General features: G+C 28.1%; 2 protein-coding genes across 4 annotated transcripts; one reads left to right on the forward strand and one right to left on the reverse strand.

Annotated features, from left to right (window-relative positions):
* The first annotated feature begins 497 nt into the window (after nucleotides 1–497).
* LOC112638749 (UPF0389 protein GA21628-like) lies at nucleotides 498–5,467 on the forward strand. 2 transcript variants are annotated; one of them, XM_025410957.1, is made up of 4 exons: nucleotides 498–681; nucleotides 2,073–2,221; nucleotides 4,343–4,436; nucleotides 4,781–5,466. In XM_025410957.1, exons 2-4 carry the CDS (start codon nucleotides 2,074–2,076, stop codon nucleotides 4,968–4,970), a joined length of 432 nt encoding a protein of 143 aa, XP_025266742.1. In that variant the 5' UTR covers nucleotides 498–681; nucleotide 2,073; the 3' UTR covers nucleotides 4,971–5,466. The 2 variants fall into 2 exon arrangements, with proteins under 2 accessions (XP_025266742.1, XP_025266743.1); XM_025410958.1 differs by lacking the exon at nucleotides 498–681 and adding an exon at nucleotides 1,389–1,476 and having other exon boundaries at nucleotides 4,781–5,467.
* Nucleotides 5,468–7,520: 2,053 nt separating this feature from the next.
* Nucleotides 7,521–8,862, reverse strand: LOC105253461 (coiled-coil domain-containing protein 58). Of its 2 annotated transcripts, none has more exons than XM_020028177.2 (2): nucleotides 8,518–8,862; nucleotides 7,521–7,958 (listed from the first exon to the last, which is right to left on the reverse strand). In XM_020028177.2, exons 1-2 carry the CDS (start codon nucleotides 8,555–8,557, stop codon nucleotides 7,552–7,554), a joined length of 447 nt encoding a protein of 148 aa, XP_019883736.1. In that variant the 5' UTR covers nucleotides 8,558–8,862; the 3' UTR covers nucleotides 7,521–7,551. The 2 variants fall into 2 exon arrangements, with proteins under 2 accessions (XP_019883736.1, XP_011259824.1); XM_011261522.3 differs by having other exon boundaries at nucleotides 7,522–7,953; nucleotides 8,513–8,848.
* Between the last annotated feature and the right edge of the window lie 14,894 nt (nucleotides 8,863–23,756).

The following is a 23,756-nucleotide window of genomic DNA, read 5'->3' on the forward strand; positions in this document are numbered from 1 at the left end:
TTGTGAATTAATAATGAGTTTAAATAAAGCATTTCAAAGAGTTGAAATGGTTTGGTAGTTATTCATTTAAAATTAATCCAATAATTTCCTTGAAATACCTTATTTACGTAATTATCTATTTTGGTCGCATTTATTTAAATCTAATATTTAAATTTATCATAAAAGGTTCTTATGTATTGATTAAGGGGTACATAGTTAATTAGCAGGTTAAATAACCGTGTATAATAGGAACGGTAAGCAAGTGTTGAATGTTATAATTCATATATTAAAATTAAAATCTATAATAATAATGAATAAATTCGGATTATAATTAATAAAATCGAATATTCGTTCTTACTCCGTGGTTATAATAAAGAAGCAAGATGGATAAGCGAATAGTAACTAAATCTAGTAATTTTTAAAATGGCGGGACGTCACAAGATCAAAATTGCAGTATTTTGTTAATCTAGTGACTTTACATGAACTCTGCTCTAACCGCCATCTTACGTGTGATCCAAGTGCTCTCTGGAGTACATCGGAGCATGCGACGCGAACAAACCTTGTGTCTTCTCTGTAAACAAACCTTCAGTGTACACTTTCTGAACTAGTTCAGCCAATTCAGCTAAAAAGAACTAATCTTATATATAAGACAAAATTGCGACTGATTTATTTATTATAAACTATCTGTGAGAATAATAAAAAGTGTGTACATAGTATTATATGTTACATTACATTAAAAAATTTCATAATAATGTGACATAAATATTGTCAAAAATATAAAATTATGATTTAATTAAAATTAAATTATAAATAAATGTGACTTGCATACAATTCATATATATAGGATAGAGTAAAATCAGTTGTCGAAAGATACGATCAGATGCATCATAATTTTATAAATATTTTTTTTAATACGTAATTAAAAATATGACAAAAAATGGAATAATTGATATATGATAATTCTGAACTTAATTTTAAATAATCATGTCCGCTTAGTTTGAAAAATATAATTTTGTGATATTAATAATTATAATAGTTATAATAGTTATAATTGTGATAATAATTATAATAGTATAATAGTAAGTAATTATAATAGTGACATTGTAAATCTATGTGTTATGCAGTATTATGTATATATATATATATATATATATATATATATATATATATATATATTTATATATATATTTATTATTCTATTGATGTGGTTCTTAAAGAGGATACATGTTTTATACGTATTTTAATAGGTTATATTTTAATGTATATAATAGAATGTCTATATATATAGACATATATATTAAAATACATATAAAATATATCTCTTCTTTAAGAATCATATCAATAGAATAATAAATATATACATACATAATACTGCATAACACATCATCAGATTTACAATGCCACTATACTATTATAATATATATACACTCTCTGTAAAAACATGAAAAGTCTGGAATTCTAAGGGATTTCTTTGTACCTGGAAAAGTGAAGAAATTGGTATAAAATTTTGTTAGAACGCAGAAAATTTCTTTAAAAAAGATCTCTTTTGATAATTTTGCTTTTATATTGTAAACAATTAAGAAGCCAAGTGAATTATATTTGAAAATATAAATATATATCTATATTTGTTATAATTTCTTATCTAAATTTAATTACATTTCTTCGAAATGTGAACAAAATATTGAATATAAAATACAACTCTTTAATGTAATTTTTAATAATAAAAGATAAAAATTTTATGAAAGTAGAAAATACTAATCTTACAGAAATTATTTAGTTTTTTTAGTACATTTACAAATCTAATATTTAAAATTTAAGAAGCTCTATATTTTTTCTTCATCCAAGTAAAAAGTGCTAAAAAATATATGTAAGAACAAAAAACTTATTTCAAAAAGTTAAACTTGCTCAAACTTTTTTCACTTCATACGTTATGTTTCTATAATTTAATCTGTTTGACTTGGTATAATAAGTTTTGTAATAAAAAGTCTTATGTTTATTAGATGTTCTGAAAATATGTGATAATTATATAGCAATTAGGATTAAATTTTTAAATATATCTTATTTTATTCTTTTAATAATATATTTTTTCACAGAATGTTGTTGAAACAAATTGCTAATAGCATCAAGTCGCATGCTACAGCGCGATGGTTTACTTGTAGCAGTATTACACAAGAAACTAAAATGGACAAAATTGCTGCACAAAGGAACACTGAAAATGTCAAAAAAACTAATAATGTTTTGGGTAAACAGTTTAAAAATTCATTTTCCTGAATTAATTCTTTATCAACAGACAACTGCATACGAAATGGATTCAATTTTGTCATTCATAGTAAAATTTCTTTAATATGTATCTCAAATTAAAATTTTATAATAGACTTTAGTTACACACACACACACACACACACACACACACACACATATATATATATATATATATATATATATATAATTATATATATATATATATATATATATATATATATATATATAATATATATATAATTTGATTTCTTGACCATCGCTATCTTATTTATTATTATCATTTATTTTATCCTTAAAAAAGTCAAAAAAATTCTATGAATACTCATAGACAGTGTATCATATGACAACAGGTACAATTACATGTTATTAGTGGACGCAACTGAACGTCATGATGCGAAATCAGTAAGCAATGTCAATGTGCATACAAATTGTTTGTATCACAATTGTTTCGTAACTGGGAGTGTTTTTAAGGGAATGGGGCTCATATGCAGTGTTTTGTAAACGTTTCGACATCAGCTACAAGAATCTATAACAAAAACTGACGAGTTCCATTTGAAAGTTTTTATGTTATTTGTATGCAGCTCGTAAGGGTCATTTCAAGGTCATGCCGTCTATGCCACATAATACATCTTTTCATAAAAATTATGTCTAAGACATTTTGTCGAAAAATGAATAGTTTCGGAAATAATTGTTTGCTTCCATACTTTTTCCCCACCCTGTATACATACATATATATATATATATATATATATATATATATATATATATACAGGGTGTCTCATTTTAAAAGTTCCACCCTCATAACTTTTTTAATTTTGATTGTAGAAAAAAATGTTTCAGACAAAAGTTGTATGGTTTGAAGGGGGATATAAGATGGTGTCATTAGTTTGACATTGAAGAGTGACCTGAAGATCACGTAAAGGTCACGAACTTTTTAAACGAGACACCCTATATGTTTTTGCATATTCTTGTAATTCATCTCGAGAGCTTTCCGAAACACTATAATATAAGTTAGTTTTCATTAAGTACTTTCCAAGTTATAAGGCTTGAAATCATTTCTTAATTTTACATAAACCGTAAAATATGTAGTAAAATAATCATTTTTCGATTATCCTACCTTAGTACTTTTCTGTATAAAATAATGAGAAGAATCAATTGGTGTAAAGAAAACACATAATTATTTCAAAGAAAAAATATAAAATTGTTAATTGTAAATTACATATTTTTTCTTCGAAACAATTGTGTATTTTCTTTACACCAATTGATTCCTCTCATCATTTTGTACATAAAAGTATTAAGGTAGGATAATCGAAAAATGAATATTTTACTAGATATTTTATGGTTTATGTAAAATTAAGAAATGATTTTAAACCTCATAACTCGGAAAGTACTTAATGAAAACGAACTTAATTATAGTGTTTTGGAAAGCTCTCAAGATGAACTATAAGAATATGCAAAAACATATAGGATGTCCCGTTTAAAAAGTTGGATGTGACCTTCATGTGACCTTCAGGTGACTCTTCAATGTCGAACTAATGACATCATCTTATGTCCCCCTTCAAGCCATACAACTTTTATCTGAAACATTTTTTTCTACAATCAAAATTAAAAAAATTATGAGGGTGGAACTTTTAAAATGGGTCATCCTGTATATATATATATATATATATATATATATATATATACACACATACACACACACATATAATATTCTTAAAATATTATTTGTAAATGATTAAAAAAAATATTTTTTAAACAAAATTATTGATATTTTTTTACAATGTATATTACGATGTATATTTTATTACAATGTATATTACAATGTATATTTTATTACGATGTATTTGTTTCAATTATTATAAGAATTTTATAAAACATTATTAAGATATGAGTCATGAATGATTTAGCATTTATCAATAGAGAATTAAGTTTTAAAATAAATACTTTATAGAATAAATAGCTATTGATTAAAGTTATTAAGAGAAATTATTTTATTAATAGTATATTAATAACAATGTAATAATATAGTTTTTTATATATATCATATATTACATCATATATATTACACTTACCATATATTTCCATAATATTTATATTTTAGGATCACGTATGCATCGTGTGACTAATTTTGATAAGAGAGTACTAGTTTGGGTGAAACGATATCCAAGTATTGCAGATGTTCCTGAAGATGTTACGTATGTATTACATTTACATTTCTTTATTATTTGTATTTGTTTAATAAAAATACAAACATTTTTGAAAAATATAAATTTGATTAAAATTACTTAATAACATAAAATATAAATTTAAATAAGTTTAAAATTAATTGTTTCTTTTTAGCAGAGATTTTAATATTGATAATTACCAATTTATAAGAAATTTAATAAATGATTTCTATCAAAAATTGTTAGTTTGTTAAAAAACGTATTCATAATTTATATTATATTTATTAATATATTATTTATAATTTATATTTTATTAATATTTATTAATTAAACTTTTTATATAATTATCATTTGATAGATATTTTTTTAAACAGAGTGGATTGTTTACTTACTGCAAGGAGTAAAGCACGAATTAAGACCTGTAATTATATGATTATTGCTACTTTAATTGGTTGTATATGTGCTGTAATACTTGGAAAAAAACAAGCTGCAAGAGGAGAAACTTTAGGTAAACAAAGAGAGGATTGGCTTAAGGAAATATTAGCGCAGGAGAAAAATAAATAAATATGTAAATGTAGAAAAATGTAGAGAATATAAATTAGAAATGGTGTGTGTGTGTGTATACATACAGAGTGTTTCATAAGTAGTGGGCAAAATTTCAGGAATGGATTCCTCTTGCTTAAAGAAGAAAAAAAAGTTAATCAACATAGGTCCGGAAATGATTAGTTTTTGAGTTATTAAGATTTTTGTAATACAAAATTTTGTCTCATTTCTCATCTTAGAAATCCTTTTACAGGCCTCAACAATGTTTTTCAAGTTCGGCAACATTGTTGATGCCTATAAAAGAACTTCTAAGACGAGAAATAAGACAAAATTTTGTATTACAAAAATCTTAATAACTCAAAAATTAATCATTTCCGGACCTATATTGATTAACTTTTTTTTTCATCTCTAAGCATGAGGAATCCATTCCTGAAATTTTGCCCATTACTTATAAAACACCCTGTATATATGTATGTATATACATGAAGTAAATTTTTTTGAAAGATACAAATATAATAAATCGTATTATTCGACTGTTATTACAATTTTATTGTTATTTATCATTATTTTAAAATGTTTTTCACAAACCAGATTTATTTGGATTATTAACCTCTAGCAAGTTTGCAAAATGAAAAATAAGAAAAACATTTTATCATATACAAAAGTTACTTATATGTATTACTTTTTAACATAATCGTCATTAAATCATTATCAAATTAAAGCACATCATAATGTAGCATTGTACTTTGATGAAAGCATAAAAATAAAATGTAAAGTTTGTTACAACTAGTGCTTCAATTCAAAAAGCAATTATGACGAAAAGTAGTATATATATATGTAATTTTTAAAATGATATGTTTTTCACGTAGATAGATGCCGCTCTGAGATAGCAGAGTGATTACCTGCCGTGTGAAAAATCCCGAATTCGGATTCTGATAAAATATACTTGAAATTATACATGATATAGCCACTCCATCTTCGTTATCCTTATTCTTTCTTCTTCCCTAATTTATGATACTCTATTAATATACTTTTATTTTACTACCAGTTGATGCCGGAATATTTAATTCTAATTTTGATCCTAACAGGAGGGGCAATATACCAAAGAACGAATGAAATGTTTTTCTTGTTTTTTGTCTTATTTTGCAAACTATTGAAAGTTCATTTTCTAATGGTCTTCGATTTTTTTATAAATATTTAATTATTTACATTTGTAATAAATAATAGATGTTCTAAAACGTGGTATTTCTTTTCAATGAAATAAAATAAGCTACATTACATCATTATACATGTGCACACGCATATATATGCGCATCTGTTGTAAAATTATATATATTTATCTACAGAATATTTTGGTTTATAGGTGACAAAATTAGGAAGTTGCTGAACCTTGGATGTTATTTGGGAACAAATAGCTAAAAATTTCTAAATCAAACTATTTTGAGTACATCTGTGAATTTTGCTAATATATAATACAAAAATTATATAAAGTAATTTGAAATTTGTTAATTAAATTTTGTCTACAATTGATCTTTATTTTTTGAGAATGTAAAATTTGGTTATTAAATTTTTTTATAAATTATTTTCATATAGTATGTTAAATGACAATTTCTTTATATTTAAAACAATTTGATTTTTAATTTTGATCTACTTATCTCTCTAATCTCTTTTATCTCTTTAACAACCAAGTAATTCCAACAACTTTCTAATTATCATAAATATAAAAAAGTTGAAACTCATCTCTTAAAAGTGTTTTTGAATAAAATTCGTTTTGTTTTATATTTACTATGAAAATTATGATACATTTGTATATGATTTATCTTTAATATAATAGCATTTGATTAAAATAAAGACAAACCTTTTTCTGCACTGTAATAGCACTACAGAACTTCTATATATTATACTAAACTACTAACAGTGAAGCTAGAATCAATCATTTGCAATTGAATAAAATTTAATTACTGCATTAATGAACAGAATATCAATCAATACCTATATACAAAAATAACTTATATTTTAGCAATTGCCAACAAATTAAATAACATTTTATGTTAAAATATAGTTAGTATAGTAAGTTAGTATATTAATTCAACCTATATATTTTATCCAAGTGTAAATGGCTATCTTTCAATAACTGCTAGGTATAATATATAAAAGTCTTTGGACAGTACACACATGACTGATAATATACAATGATTTTGATGATTGTTAGAATAAAATTGATACTTTAATTCATAAAACTGATAATATATGTTTAAAATGATATAGAGCAAATATAAAAAAGTTCTAGCTATTTCCTAGTTGTCATCTTGTATATATTATGAATACTTGATTCTCTTAAATGAGTATGTAAATTAGTTATATACAAAATGGATAACAATGAATATACAATCTCTTCATTATATGATTTACATGTAGATATTTTTATTTATTCTTATAAATGATACAGTAGAGAATTCTTGCTTATAAAAAAATTGATATATATTGTATATCTTCATTACAAAATAACAATGATTCTGAACATAAACAAATTAATTATATAATTATATTGTAACAATTGAAATATTATATTACATAACCATATATCAATATACTATCAATTTTATTTATTTATTACTTCTGTGTTGACATGTGATGGTTTATAAAATCCACGGCATCTTTCATAATAAACTTGTACTGTACGTCTTTTTAGAACTTCTTCTATATTAAGCTCAGCTTGTAATAGTCTCAATGTAGTTTGTTCATTTCTCAAATTTTTTATTAATGTTGGTCTTTCATCACCATTGTCTCTCAAATTTTTTAATTGCATTACTCTTCCTTTAGTAACATTCAAACACTTTGTAATTGCTTGTTCTCTTTGTAAATGTATGGATTTTATTTGTTGGAATAAATCTTTACATTGCTCAATAGAATCCACTTGACCTTTGAAGGATTCAGTAGGAATTGCAGTGTTCAATGTGTAAATTATTTTGTCATCTAACAATCGCATTTTTTTTAATGTATCCTGAAATACAATATGATTTTTATATTCATATTTAAATAATGAAGTTTATATTTTTATATTATGTATTTTAAAATGATGTAAAAATGTATTTTATATATGTGTGTATGTGTATCTTTTATATTTGAGTTTAATTTTATATATATATCTTACCCACACACATACACACACACACACACACATATATATATATATATATATATATATATATATATATATTTGCATTATATGTTTACATACATTTTTGCATGTTTTCATGTACATCTGCAGTTACAATTATTTATTTTTTTAACCTCAGAAAAAGTCCTATGTGTACATATACACACACAAGATTTTATTATTAAATCAAAATTACCTTTTCATATTATACACATTACATATTTCTTTCATATAATGTATAATAAATATATAAGGTATTAGCCTTGACATTAAGTATATAAAAATCTTTAATATTATTTTTTAATAATTTGAATACTATCAAATATATATTTGTTTGTTATATTTGTATAATGCAGTGTAGGAGTACGTGAATATTACTTAAACTTTACTTTCGAAGAAATACCTGAAATTCTAAAAAATCGCCACACTCCACACTCGTGGCTGTCATTTTTAGGTTAGAAATGGTATGAACGTTGAATTAGAGTTTGTTCTTTTCAGCTGCACTACTGTACTAGTGCAATTAGTTAGAGTTAAAGAAAGTATGTTTGTCTCTTTCTAACTTATTCCACTAGTGTAGCAGTGCAGCTGAAAAGAACAGATCCTTAATTCGTTCTATTTAATACTATTTTCGCTTCGAATCCGTCAAAGCAAAATTTTATTAGTTGCTCTCATGGACATAAGAGATACTGGACAGAGTGTATTGCTGCGGGGGTGAAGCTCAAAGGGTGAGGAGAAAGAAATGTCTACTGCAACGGAATATGAGCATAGACTTAGGAAACTAAAAGCTGGTATTCATAGTCCGATCTTATATTTAAGATTGTCTTAAGTCTGCTTCGAGGTTGACTTAATACCTCATTCAACCAATCAAATAGCTGCGTAGCATTTCAAGCTCGAACTTAAAACGATGGGGTGCTATATGTTCTGCCCATTTTAAGGAAACGGATTATGAAACAAATAATATGCGTCGAAGACTTGAAGCAAATGCTGTTCCATTTGTAAATAATTGAAAAAAATTATATATATATATATATATATATATATATATATATATATACTCAGATAGCACAGCATATCCATAAGATATCTCGAGGATCCAGAGGATATCCCGAGTTTGTTTTTAACAAGATCTTCTGTATATCCTTTAGATATATTCTGAACATGTGTGCTGTATGGCTATATTATATATACATATATATGCGAATAAACTTATCTCTACTTAATGATGTATTCACATATCGATCTATTTTAATCTACTATTTTCTGTATAGTTATCTGAAGAGTATTCTTGCGTACTCGTACTGTACCGGAAATAATTTATTACGTGGTACGATTATGTTATATTCGAAAACAAAACTGTCACATGTTAAAACAAAGCGTTTAAGCGAAAGACACAAATATAATAAACTTATATTATTTAAAGGAGAATAAAACATGTTTTTGCAAGAAATTATATATATTTTCCTAATTCCTTTCATTGCATTTGCGTTACTATAATTAACATTTTTTAGTTCATTTTATTATATATATTATACCTTTCTCTAAATATTATTCTAAAAAGCATAAAATATAAACTATTTTAATGTAGAAATATTAATAATACTAGTGCGAACATTTATCATAGGTTCTCAATTTCCTCTTATTGTAATATCGTGTAAGTATATAATGTTCTGATTCTAAACTTTTAAAGTTTTCAAATTATTCCTATTTCACTTTATAACATAATAAAAAACAAGTCCTGTAATTTTTTTGTACATTAATGCACCAAGTAAAATATATGCATATGCCGTGTTTTCATTTAAATTTCGCGTACAATTAAAAAGAATTTTTAGGCATTACCATCCACTGTGGCTCGTAGACGCTAGTTTTCTTATCATGTTATTTGTACATTAAAGTATGTATTTTATAATTAATTTCTTAAAAAATTTTTATACATATCATCAAATTAGAAAGCCACTGGTTGAGATACATACATCCTTCTCATAACGTCGAACATATCCGAATCGTACGGAAATAGCTGAAATTACCTGTTATTTCCCCTTACCGCGTTTATTACCTATCCCGCAGACTTACGCTCCGTCTATAGTTTCCTAAGTCTGTGAATATGAGGCATGTAAGATGGCGACGGATATTAATTTCACGGAGTGTGATATTTTTGAATTTCTTAATATTCAGAAATGATTCGGAATAACACAGCGATTTCAGATGATAGATGATTTCACGGAATCTCTCATATTTTATTCGATTTACGTCCGTGCGACGTGAAATTAGAAGCTAAATCTGATGCATCTAAGATGGCCCCGACAATAAATCCCTTTTACCCCTCAGGCTTCACACCCTTCGTCTAAAAGAGTACTTTATGCTCTGTCCTGTATTTCTTACGTCCATGAGTCATACCAAGACATATAGTATAACCAAGTATAATCTATTTACGAGTGTTCATGTATGTACACTGCACGACAACGATTCGTTCCGTGGCTCCTCTCTCGCGTAAGTTAATTATCACATCTAAGTAGGATTATAGAAAGATTACAAGTAAGATTATAAAAAAATTTTGAATTAATAAAATGTAAAGACGCTCTATAATTAAATAAATAAGGTATAAAAAATAGGTAAGTTAGAGAGATACTTTTTTTCATCAATAATATTCTTATCATAGATTTGAATTTTACAATTTGCAATGCCGTATACTTGCTGCGCACCGAGGTGCTTTAATAAATCTGATGAAAGATATGCGTTGGTGCGGTTTCCAAAAGAAGAGCAGCATCAAAAAACATAGTTAAATGCTGTTTTTGGCAAGAAAGCGTTAAAACGTTCTTTGGAAAATTTTAGATTGTGTGAAGTAAGCATACATCATAAGAATATTATACAAGATTATTCAAATAAAAGTAGTTTTAAAAATGTTTATTTTCAGGTACACTTTGACCAATCTGATTTATTGATAGTACCAGTTATAATTTCGATGACTCTTTGAATCTTATACATTCATTTATAAAAAAAGAAGAAAGTACAAATCCGTCTTTCATCGAGTCAAATATAATATTTCCACATTTAAATAATTGTAAAGAAATAAGTATAGAAAAAGAAGAAATTTTGTATAAGATATGTAGACACGTGGTCTACAAATTGAAGCATATAAAATGTGTCGATTGCTACTTAAAACTTCTTCATTCAGAAGATGTTCCGCATCCAAGAGCGGGCTTCACTTTAGCGTCAGAATTAGTAAATGATGCTTTGGTAAAAGTATCAGATGAAATATTTCAATTGTTTAAAAGTGTTGAAGTTATTTTACAAGCTATAAAACCTCAGTTGAAAAATATAAAATCATCCATTAAATTGCAAATCCAGAATCATATACACACAGTTTTATCACATCTCAGTCTTTCTACTTGTCATGATATTCGGCCACAGCTATTTAAAAAATGTATAAGAATGAGATTAAACCAATTATCTGCAAATTTAAGTCTTATTCGCTCAGATCAAAGTAAGTCATCTGCTTTTGGAAGTAAAAGCATGGGATCCAGATTATTGGCAGACAATTTTAATCCAAGTATTAGCAAAAAAATTATTAAGAAAACTTAATTATTTTTTCTCATGCCTTTACTTTTAATGATTGGATTAAATTGCTTAATATTTATGTTTTTTCATTATTACTTTTTATATATTACTTTTATCTTTTGTTTTGATTAGAGGTTTCATAGATTTTTGATACTTTCTGATACATACATATATATATATATATATATATATATATATATATATATTTACATATATTGCAATGAAATATTGTACCAAATATGAATGCCAAAGAGTTAACATCGTTTGTTAATATTCTTTTAAAGTTTAATTTTTTTTAAAATCATATTGTTTACGTACTGTAATAATAAATGAGCATCTTTAATTATGTTATTTTTTGTGATATAATATGTAATAATTTGTTTGTGATATATAGTAAGGTATGTTACATATATAATATAGTATTTATATGATAATATAATATGTGATATAGTAATAAAATAAATATAAATATATTCTGATAAAGTTTATTTTTATTATCCTTTATTAATATAGTATCTTACACACATTAAACGATTAATAATAGCTTACAAAAATTTGACATTTTATTATATAAAAATATTTTACAACTATTATAAAAAATATGATTTAAATTCAATAAAATTTAAACTTATTCTGCAGAATTAGTTCCATAACATTTCTAACATTCCTTAACATTTCATTTTCTTTTTTAAGTTTTCGCACAGTTCTTTTAATAGAAGAAACATCCCACAGGGCACAAAATACTAAAAGACGACGAAAAGATGTCTTTTCTAAGTCGACTTTTGGACATGGCGAAAAAGACGTCTTATAGATGTCTTTTCGTCATGTCGAAAAGACGACTAAAATAAGACGTCCTTTCGTCGACCTTTTAAAGTCTAGAATTTGTACGTCCAAACCCAGACAACACAGGACATTCTATGGACATGCATTTTATGTCCAGTTTACGTCCGTACGTCCATAGACATAAAATAAACGTCTATATATCCGATTTAAGACATCCGTTAATGGTCAATATTTGGACGTCCACAATTTGGATGTCCGGTCTTGGAGGTCAAAGTTTCTCGCAAGCATGCAAGCATGTATTAGTTCGTTCGTTTACCGCTACGCGACATGCGATGCGCTATCTTTCTCGCATTTAAGTTTCAGTTATGAGAATTATATAAAATTTGCAAAAGATAACAAATAAGATTAAAAATGTATTGTCCAATTTAATTTCTGATCTAAAGCACGGGTTTCAGATATTAAATTGATTTTATAAGTCGGACAAGTAAATGTCCGGTGAATAAACGAAAATAATTTTTCATTACCTATTTAAGATGTAAAGTGCAATATGCAAGTATAAATTATAAATAAAATTTTTATACAAAATTTTTATGTAAAATTTTATATGAAATAGATAAATTATATTATTATTTAGGGATTGAAATATATATGTTTCGTTTAAAAATTATGATATGATTTAATCGTCTTTTAATCATCTTTTAGTCATTTTTTGGCTTGACAGATTAGTGACTAAATTCATGAGCCGACTTTTAGTCAACTTTTCGTCGACTATTGTCTCTAACTAAAAGACGTCTTTGACGAAAATATGTCCAGTTTTAATCGTCTTTTAGACGTCTTTGTGCCCTGTAGGATCTGAAGACAAATAGATGTTTTCAGAATTTGACATGTCATTTTTCTCTATAGAACATCTTTTTTCAATTTCATTAATTGATAACGTAAGTGTAGTAAATGGACAATTATAGTAATGATTTATCATACGCACTTGCTTCTTGGAAAACTGTGCAGTATTTTCTATTGTATGATTGATTATTGGACAAGCTACATTTCTTATAGAGGTACAGGGATGCTCGGTTGTATTACCTGCTTGACAAATGTGATTATCAAGTCTTGTTTTAATATTATGCACAAGAGTTTTTTCTCTTTTCTGTGTCTTAGATTACAATTTGCTATAAGAATGTTCTATATATTGTTGATTTAAATTCTCTGAATCCAATTTTTTTTTAACATTACGCACATGAGTTCCTTTTTTCTTTCGCTTGCTTTGCTTAGTTTGCGATTTGTCACAAAAATCCACAGAGGGACATTGACAAAACCGTGATGGTATTGCACCTTTTTTTATTTCTTTCCGGCGACCCACTACTAATAAATCAGATTTGTCAAAGTGTACCTGAAAATAAACATTTTTAAAACTACTTTTATTTGAATAATCCTGTATAACATTCTTATGATGTATGCTTACTTCACACAATCTAAAATTTTCCAAAGAACGTTTTAAGGCGTTCTTGCCAAAACAACATTTAACCATGTTTTTTGATGCTGCTCTTTTGAAAACCGAACCAACGCATATCCTTCATCAGGTTTATTAAAGCATCTCGGTGCGCAGCAAATATACGGCATTGCAAATTGTAAAATTCAAATCTATGATAAGAATATTATTGATGAAAAAAAGTATCTCTCTAACTTACCTATTATTTATTTAATTATAGAGCGTCTTTACATTTTATTAATTCAAAATTTTTTTATAATCTTACTTAGATGTGATAATTAACTTTTTTATAATCTTACTTAGATGTGATAATTAACTTACCACAATATGAATGTTCACAATATAAATATCAATATGAAATTATAATTATACATATCAGTGTACATACATATGTACATGAACACTCGTAAACAGATTATACTTGGTTACACTATAGGCAGAGAGAAAACTGAGAAGGGTCACGCTGCCCTTTTTCAGGGAATGTTTTTTCCCGCCATAAAGTGGCGCTAACTGGATCCATTTTACGGCTGACGGTATTACGTGGCCGGATCCACTTTTCGCTGCCACGGTAAAACGACCGATTGGTTCATGTCCGTGCTAGATCCATAATTGTGGATCTCAAAAATACGAAACATATCATACATTTATTAATTTTTATTACATATTATTAACAGCGCGTGATCTTTTTTCACTTTAACATATATTATGAAGTAATATACATGTATATGCGTGTATAATATATATAAAATTAAAATGCTTATTTTATTTCACATAAAATTTAATGTTTTAATAATTTCAATAAAAGTATTTTAATAAAATATATATGTGTATATTACTCCAATAATAAATATTACCAAAATGAAAAAAAGATCATACGCAATAATGTTTCATACTTTATTTTGAGATTCACAATAATTAATAAATCTAGCACGAACATACGGTCATTTTATACACTTATATATACAGGGTGAGGCATCTAAAACAGGCCACCTGAATAACTCCGTTGGTAAGTCGAATACAAAAAAATTGTTCAGACAAAAGTTATATGGTTTCAAGGGGGACATATGATGGTGTCATTAGTTTAATCTTGAAGAGCCACCCGAAGGTCACGTGAAGGTCAGCTCCAACTTTTTAAATGGAACACCTTATATGCTTTTGCATATTCTTGTAGCTCATCTCAAGAGCTTTCCAAAACACTACAATTATGTTAGTTTTCATTAAATACTTTCCAAGTTATGAGGCTTGAAATCATTTTTTAATTTTACATAAACCGTAAAATATCTTGTAAAATATTCATTTTTCGATTATTTTACCTTAATACTTTTATGTACAAAATAATGAGAAGAATCAATTGGTGTAAAGAAAACACATAATTGCTTCGAACAAAAAAATGTAATTGTTAATTGCAAATTACATTTTTTTGTTCGAAGCAATTATGTGTTTTCTTTACACCAATTGATTCTTCTCATTATTTTGTACATAAAAGTATTAAGGTAAAATAATCGAAAAATGAATATTTTACAAGATATTTTACGGTTTATGTAAAATTAAAAAATGATTTCAAGCCTCATAACTTGGAAAGTATTTAATGAAAACTAACATAATTGTAGTGTTTTGGAAAGCTCTTGAGATGAGCTACAAGAATATGCAAAAGCATATAAGGTGTTCCATTTAAAAAGTTGGAGCTGACCTTCACGTGACCTTCGGGTGGCTCTTCAAGATTAAACTAATGACACCATCATATGTCCCCCTTGAAACCATATAACTTTTGTCTGAACAATTTTTTTGTATTCAGCTTACCAACGGAGTTATTCAGGTGGCCTGTTTTAGATGCCTCACCCTGTATGTATATGTTATGTACCAATAAAATATGACATATACAGGGTGTCAATTAAGTCCCGGGACGGCTGAATATTTTCTCATGTAAGGTATTTTTGAAAAAGGTCAAGGTCATTTCTGAAGTAATTTTCAACGAGGAATTCAACGGTGACCTTCAATTTGACCTTGAGCTTGACCTTCAAGGTTATTTGAAGGTCAAAGTGTTTTTTTTAAATAGGAATCCCTATTTTTGATTGTATATTCTTATAGCTGACCTCGAGAGCTTTCCAAAACACTATAATAAAATATTTTTCCCTCAAGCATTTATTGAGTTATGATGTTTCAAATCATTTCTTAATTTTACATAAACCGTAAAATATCTTGTAAAATATTCACTTTTCGATTATTTTACCTTAATACTTTTATGTACAAAATAATGAGAGGAATCAATTGGCGTAAAGAAAACATATAGTTGTTTCGAAAAAAAATATATAATTTGCAATTAACAATTACATATTTTTTCTTAAATATAACTATGTCTTTTCTTTACACCAATTGATTCCTCTCATTATTTTGTACATAAAAGTATTAAGGTAAAATAATCGAAAAGTGAATATTTTACAAGATATTTTACGGTTTATGTAAAATTAAGAAATGATTTGAAACATCATAACTCAATAAATGCTTGAGGGAAAAATATTTTATTATAGTGTTTTGGAAAGCTCTCGAGGTCAGCTATAAGAATATACAATCAAAAATAGGGATTCCTATTTAAAAAAAACACTTTGACCTTCAAATAACCTTGAAGGTCAAGCTCAAGGTCAAATTGAAGGTCACCGTTGAATTCCTCGTTGAAAATTACTTCAGAAATGACCTTGACCTTTTTCAAAAATACCTTACATGAGAAAATATTCAGCCGTCCCGGGACTTAATTGACACCCTGTATATACTATACATATATATATATATATACAGGGTGGGGAAAAAGTATGGAAGCAAACAATTATTTCCGAAACTATTCATTTTTCGACAAAATGTCTTAGACATAATTTTTATGGTATGAAAAGATGTATTATGTGGCATAGACGGCATGACCTTGAAATGACTCTTACGAGCTGCATACAAATAACGTAAAAAATTTCAAATGGAACTCGTCAGTTTTTGTTACAGATTCTTGTAGCTGATGTCGAAACGTTTACAAAACACTGCATATGAGCCCCATTCCCTTAAAAACACTCCCAGTTACGAAACAATTGTGATAATTCGTATCGACGAAATTGAAAATAGACAGATAGAAATAGAAATAGACTACTTTTTTAAGGATAAAATAAATGATAATAATAAATAAGGTAGCGATGATCAAGAAATCAAAAAAATTCTATGAATACTCATAGACAGTGTATCATATGACAACAGGTACAATTACATGTTATTAGTGGACGCAACTGAACGTCATGATGCGAAATCAGTAAGCAATGTCAATGTGCATACAAATTGTTTGTATCACAATTGTTTCGTAACTGGGAGTGTTTTTAAGGGAATGGGGCTCATATGCAGTGTTTTGTAAACGTTTCGACATCAGCCACAAGAATCTGTAACAAAAACTGACGAGTTCCATTTGAAATTTTTTACGTTATTTGTATGCAGCTCGTAAGGGTCATTTCAAGGTCATGCCGTCTATGCCACATAATACATCTTTTCATACCATAAAAATGATGTCTAAGACATTTTGTCGAAAAATGAATAGTTTCGGAAATAATTGTTTGCTTCCATACTTTTTCCCCACCCTGTATATATATACCCACATAACACATGTATGTCCTTCGGGCATCCATAGGACGTCTCGTTCGGCATGCTCTGACGTCCTGATGACGTACCAAAGATGTCCCGAGGACGTCTAGCAAACGTCTTTTGGACGTACAATGTACCGCCTTTAGATGTCCAATGGACATTATTAAAACGTCTGGACAGTACATAAAATGTACTTTTTATGGACATTGTTTGGATATATATTGTGCACTGCGCGATTAAGAATTTGTTTAGTAAAAAATAATATTTGTCACAGTAAAAGTAGTGTTAATATTCTCGAATAATGCCTGTACAAGAACATAAATAATACTACTTTTACGTAGAATATCATTTTTTACTAACTTTACTAACTAAACAAGTTTTGAATCATGCATAAATATATTGTCAAAAAAAACAGGAATTATTTTACAAGCAGTTTTTATTATTAGTTACTTGAATTAAGAAATTATATTTCAAAAATATAATTCACTGATGATATATTTGTCAGATAAACAATGTATTAAAGCAATGTATTAAAATCTATTCAGTCATTAATATTTCGGTTTTTTGGAATGCGATTATTTGCTCGCCTGAACCAATCGATAATTTTTGTTTCAATGTCTCGAGCGTCATAATTTTTGTAGCGCAGTTTTATAACAGCTGTAAATAGAAAATCACATATTAAAAATACATAATAATTACTCTTCTTACATTTAAGTATAAATATTTTTTAAACAAAAATATTAATAGTGAAAATAATAACTGAAATTAATAACAATAACGAGAAAAATCAAGCCATAGAAAAATATTTATGTAATTTACCAAATATTGTACGCGCCACTATAGTACCTTCCAGCCTCTTATTCTGTTTTCGCCCAAGCCACGAAACTCCAACCGCTAATTCGTTGGAAAACAGCTTTGACAGGATGCATCGAATGAACTCGCTCGGGTCTCGTCCCCCACGCTTAAATAGCATTTTTTCCTTACATAAAAAAATAAACAAAGGTTTTGATATGAAAGGTTGATATTTGCTTACTGAAATTATAATTTGAAATAATTGCTTTAAAAAATTATTAATGTATAATTGTATTATAAATTATAATTGTTTATAACAATTTAATTTTTTTTAAACAATTATTTAGAACTATAACTTGTATTTGCTCTGTGAAAATAGAAATAAACTGTCACAATGATAATTAACATCTATTAACTGAAATATGCTGCATATACTTACAAGTTGTGTATTAGCAACTTAATTTGAATGCAGTAAGTTTTCTAAATCACAGAAATGTTGCCAGTTTTGCAGTGGGAACACTGGCAGAATATTGTCATCTGACGGTTTCTCATTTTGTTTGATAGGGATGACTTCTTGTTTGTCAGACAAGTTAAGAGATAAATTAGTAATCATTTCCGCTATTCTACGCAATTCAAATTTCATCATTGTCAGATCACGGACTACTTGTTTCTCGAATTCTATTTAAAAAATTATAATTATAAAATATACATATAACTTTGAAATAAAAATATTTATATATAAAAAATATGATCACGTAAGTCAGAACAGTAACATAATACCTGACTGTCCAGTATATTGGGATTTTTTTTCATTTTCATTTTTTCACGTTTCAATTCCTTTAGTAAGTTGAACATCCAATTTCTTAATTTGAACTGCTTGATCCTCTAAATTGCACTGAGGTAAAGTTTCATATAAACTAACTAAAAATCATAATAATTTACTAATTTTTATCAGAATATTAAAAAGTTGAGATATTTTACAGTTAAAATTTGCATATTTAACATCTATGGCAAGCCTTTCATGAAAAAAAAGCTACTTTCATCATCCAAATAAAAAATCTCATCTCTCCTCTTTGCCCGAAATACCTGTAATAACTCGGTAACTGCACATTTACAAATATTATTCTTATGGGTCCACTTTACAAGATTTTGCCGCAATCGATTAATATTGATATGATTATCTTCATTCTCCGATTCCAAAGAAGGATCACTATCATATTCATCCGACGATATTAATTCTTCACTGAATCTTTCTTCTTGCAAAATTTCTAGAACTTCCTCATTTTGAAAAATTTCTTGCATTTCTTCTCCAGCGAAACATTCTTCAGACAAAATGTCTACTCTTTCATCATTATATTCCTTTGAAAGAGAGCTATCGCAACTATAGCGAACATCCGAATGTGATGAATATCCGATTTCGTTGCTTGCATGTAGATAGTCTTCTATGTCGCGTATTGCTTTCTGTGCAAGTCTTCGTTCATATTTCCGAATATAGCGCTTTTGTTTTGTCTCCTTCGACATGACTCAGCCAGTCAATATGTATCAAAAAGCTGTATATAGAAAATTTAATTTATAGCATCGATATCATTTTTGCATGCATGTATACGTCCATGACAATATAGAAGAAAATTTACAAAAGCATGCTTGAGATTGCCGTAGGTATAATATAGCATCACAAAAAATATTCACAAAAATATTACATTCTTCACATGTTGCGATATTACTATTTCAAAATAATTTTACGAATGCAATGAAAAATATTACTATCAAAAAAAAGCAAATATATAAATAGTGGAATATGTTAGCTTGTAATTTAACCATACAACCAAATAAAGGAATACTTTATTAGGAGCTATACTAATGTTGTAACTTTATATATTTGAAGTTTCGAACGTTCAGCAAAGGCTTAAAAAGCGTAAAATAATTATAAGCAATATAGAAAAATAAAAACTCGCATACTTTTCGGACAATGATATTGAGGAGAGAGAAAGTCATTGTTTTTTATCTTATTTTATTAATACTAGCATAAAAAGGGATGGTTTTCTATCTTTAGTTTGATTATATTATATATATATATATATATATATATATATATATATATATATACAGGGTCTACCAAAAGTGTGGAAACCCCTAAATATCTCGGAAAATATACGTTTTACAGAAAAGTGTTTCCAACAAAAGTTGTAGGGTTTAAGAAGATCTATATACTGATTCTATCAGTTTGACCTTGGATGGCGTCGTCAAGGTCAGGTCAAGGTCACATTGACTTTTTTAAATGACACCCCCTACATTTGATTGCATATTCTTATAGCTTAATTCAAGAGCTTTCCAAAACACTATAATAATGTTCATTTTTATTAAGTACTTTGCGAGTTATGAGGGTTGAATGATAGAGTAGCGCCGGTATTAACATTATCCAAGGTGTACTACATGGAGGTTACTCGCTCGGATTTGCATCTGTTGTGTGTGTGATCCAGCTAACTAAGGCAAGATCGGTCGTGGATCCAGTCAGCAAAAGCAAAGACCCAACCAAATTACAATCGAGCATTTAAAGACCTGGAAAGCAATCGACATAGTAAACAGTAAATAAATTTGTGGATGCTCATTTATCATAATAATTGTTCGAAATGTGTGCGTGTGCGTGCGTGCGGTGCGTGTATACAGAGATCAGGTTAGGTTGCACCAAACGATTGCAAATGTGTTTCAATGTGTTAAAGTAAATGCTGAAAGTGGCTGCCATTTACTTCCTGACAATATATCTAATCTTTGGTAGAGTGTAGAAATGACTTTACGATTCGTTTCAAAAGGTATCAAAGCCATTTCATCCCTTATTCGCTGTATCAATTCGTGAATGGTTTTAGGTTTTGTTCTGTAAACCTTACTCTTCAGATATCCCCATAGATAATAATCAAGAGGAGTTAGATCTGGTGACCGAGGTGGCCAATCCTCTCCTCCCTCATTTCCGTTCCTTCTTCCTATCCACCGTAGCGGAAAAGTCTCATTTAAAATACGACGTGGTCCTGCACCAAAATGAGCAGGAGCTCCATCATGCTGAAACCATATTTCTTGGAAATTATTTGGAAAAGTATTCTGTATGGCTGGAATTATTTGATCAACAAGTAATCTCTCATACCTTTGAGCGTTCAAATATTCTTCAAAAAAAAACGGCCCTATTAAATAGCCATCTATTATTCCGCACCATACATTTATTTTTTGTGGATGTTGTGTGTGAGTTTCCCGCACCCAATTCGGATTCTCATCTGACCAGAAACGAAAATTTTGATTATTAACTTCTCCCGTTAAGGTAAAAGTTGCCTCGTCTGTGAAAACAATTTGATAAGGGAAGATGGGCCGGACATCTATTAGTGCCATCATTCTTTCACAGAAATGTATACGACGCTCCTCATCTCCGTTTTGCAATTCTTGAACGTATTGCAATTTATATGGATGGAACTTGTTCTTCTTTAAAATTCTCCAAACCGACATGGGAGCAATATCGTGAGTTTGAGCGACTCTCTGAACACTAGAATTGGGATCTTCAATAAATGTCTGCAGAACATCAAGTTGTTTTTCTTCGTTGGTTGCAGACAATGGTCTTCCTGACTTAGAGCGATTTCTTACGCTACCAGTTTGTCTAAAACGTTCTATTGTTTTTAACACAGTGGACTTATTAATTCGACGGTTCGGATACGTGTCATTAAATAATCGAACGACATCAGAGAACGATCTTTCGTTATCACCCCATCCACGCATCATGAGGATAGTGATTCTTTCACGTTCCGACAAGTCGCCAGCCATTTTTAAAACGTTTAATTTTAATTAATCGTACGTTGTATTTGGACGATAACAATTAATTTCTGCTTGCTCAAAGCTGAAGTTAGAAGGTGCTCGTTCTTTGATAGCTTTATACATTCTTAGTTGAATTTTAAATGCGAGTTAGACTGCATGTAGTGCGTCACATAGCGGTAAATGAAGGAACTAACGAGACGTTTCATACACGTTTTATGGAGCAATTTTTTGGCAATTTGACTTCAGCGAAATATGAGGATATGTTGAGGAATCGATCTTGCCTTAGTTAGCTGGATCACACACACAACAGATGCAAATCCGAACGAGTAACCTCCATGTAGTACACCTTGGATAATGTTAATACCGGCGCTACTCTATCATTCAACCCTCATAACTCGCAAAGTACTTAATAAAAATGAACATTATTATAGTGTTTTGGAAAGCTCTTGAATTAAGCTATAAGAATATGCAATCAAATGTAGGGGGTGTCATTTAAAAAAGTCAATGTGACCTTGACCTGACCTTGACGACGCCATCCAAGGTCAAACTGATAGAATCAGTATATAGATCTTCTTAAACCCTACAACTTTTGTTGGAAACACTTTTCTGTAAAACGTATATTTTCCGAGATATTTAGGGGTTTCCACACTTTTGGTAGACCCTGTATATATATATATATATATATATATATATATATATATATATATATATCATTTTTCATCTTTAGCTTCTTTAATTCTTTGTTTCTGTCTATTTTTTGTTTCACAAAAATGAGTGATGAATTGAAAAAAAAATTTAAGCGAAGCTTTTCAGATGCTTGGCTCAATGATGATCGATATAAATCTTGGATACGCAAAGTACCATCCGACGATAGTCTTTATTATTGTAGTATATGCAATAAAAATTTTTCGTGCAATACACATATTTTAAGACATGCGGATTCTGCGTGTCATAAAAATAATATTAAAGAAAATAATTTAACTTTAAATACTAATAATGTGTGTGAAAATAATAATAAAAATTCAGATAAAAAAATATCCGAAGAATATAAATTTCAAGAACAATGGCTAGAAATAGAATTATTTAAGCCATGGTTACGCAAAGTATCACATGATGAAAATTTATTTTTTTGTTCATTTTGTGATAAATCAATGAGAGATGATTTATCGAAAATTTATCGTCACGCAGAATCCAAAGCGCATATAGAAATATGTAAAATTAAAACAGAAACAAAGAATACAAACGAAAATATAAACATAACAGATGATTCACTTTTGTCGTTTGAAGAGCGAAAAAAAATAGCAGAAATTCGATATGCTGCATTAATTGCTGATAAAAATATTTCGCATCAAACTGCAAAAGAAATTCTCAACTTTTTTCAACATATTGGAAAAGACCCTAATGTGTTAAAAAGCATGAGTATGGGCCGAACAAAATGTAAAAGCATTATTACAAATGTTTTATGCCCAGTTGAAACAGATCGTGTCGTCAATAAAATTCAGAATACAAAATTTTCAATTTTTATTGACGAAACATCTGATATAACTAATGATAAATGGATGACTTTTCTTGTTCGATACGTTGATCCAGAGACATTAGATATTCGCTCACAATTAGTTAAATTAATTGA

The sequence above is a fragment of the Camponotus floridanus genome, unplaced genomic scaffold (assembly GCF_003227725.1).
Source record: "Camponotus floridanus strain SB8 unplaced genomic scaffold, Cflo_v7.5 scaffold36, whole genome shotgun sequence".
Taxonomy (NCBI): Eukaryota; Metazoa; Arthropoda; class Insecta; order Hymenoptera; family Formicidae; genus Camponotus; species Camponotus floridanus.

Excerpts from the sequence above, each read along its gene's own strand:
- LOC105253461 (XM_020028177.2), bottom strand. The coding sequence starts at position 8,557 with ATGACAGCCACGAGTGTGGAGTGTGGCGATTTTTTAGAAT. Across the intron at positions 7,959-8,517 it reads GTGTGGCGATTTTTTAGAAT|TTCAGGATACATTAAAAAAA; the intron begins TTCAGGTATTTC and ends ATCATATTGTAT.
- LOC112638749 (XM_025410957.1), top strand. The coding sequence starts at position 2,074 with ATGTTGTTGAAACAAATTGCTAATAGCATCAAGTCGCATGCTACAGCG. Across the intron at positions 2,222-4,342 it reads AAAAACTAATAATGTTTTGG|GATCACGTATGCATCGTGTG; the intron begins GTAAACAGTTTA and ends TTTATATTTTAG. Across the intron at positions 4,437-4,780 it reads GATGTTCCTGAAGATGTTAC|AGTGGATTGTTTACTTACTG; the intron begins GTATGTATTACA and ends TTTTTTAAACAG.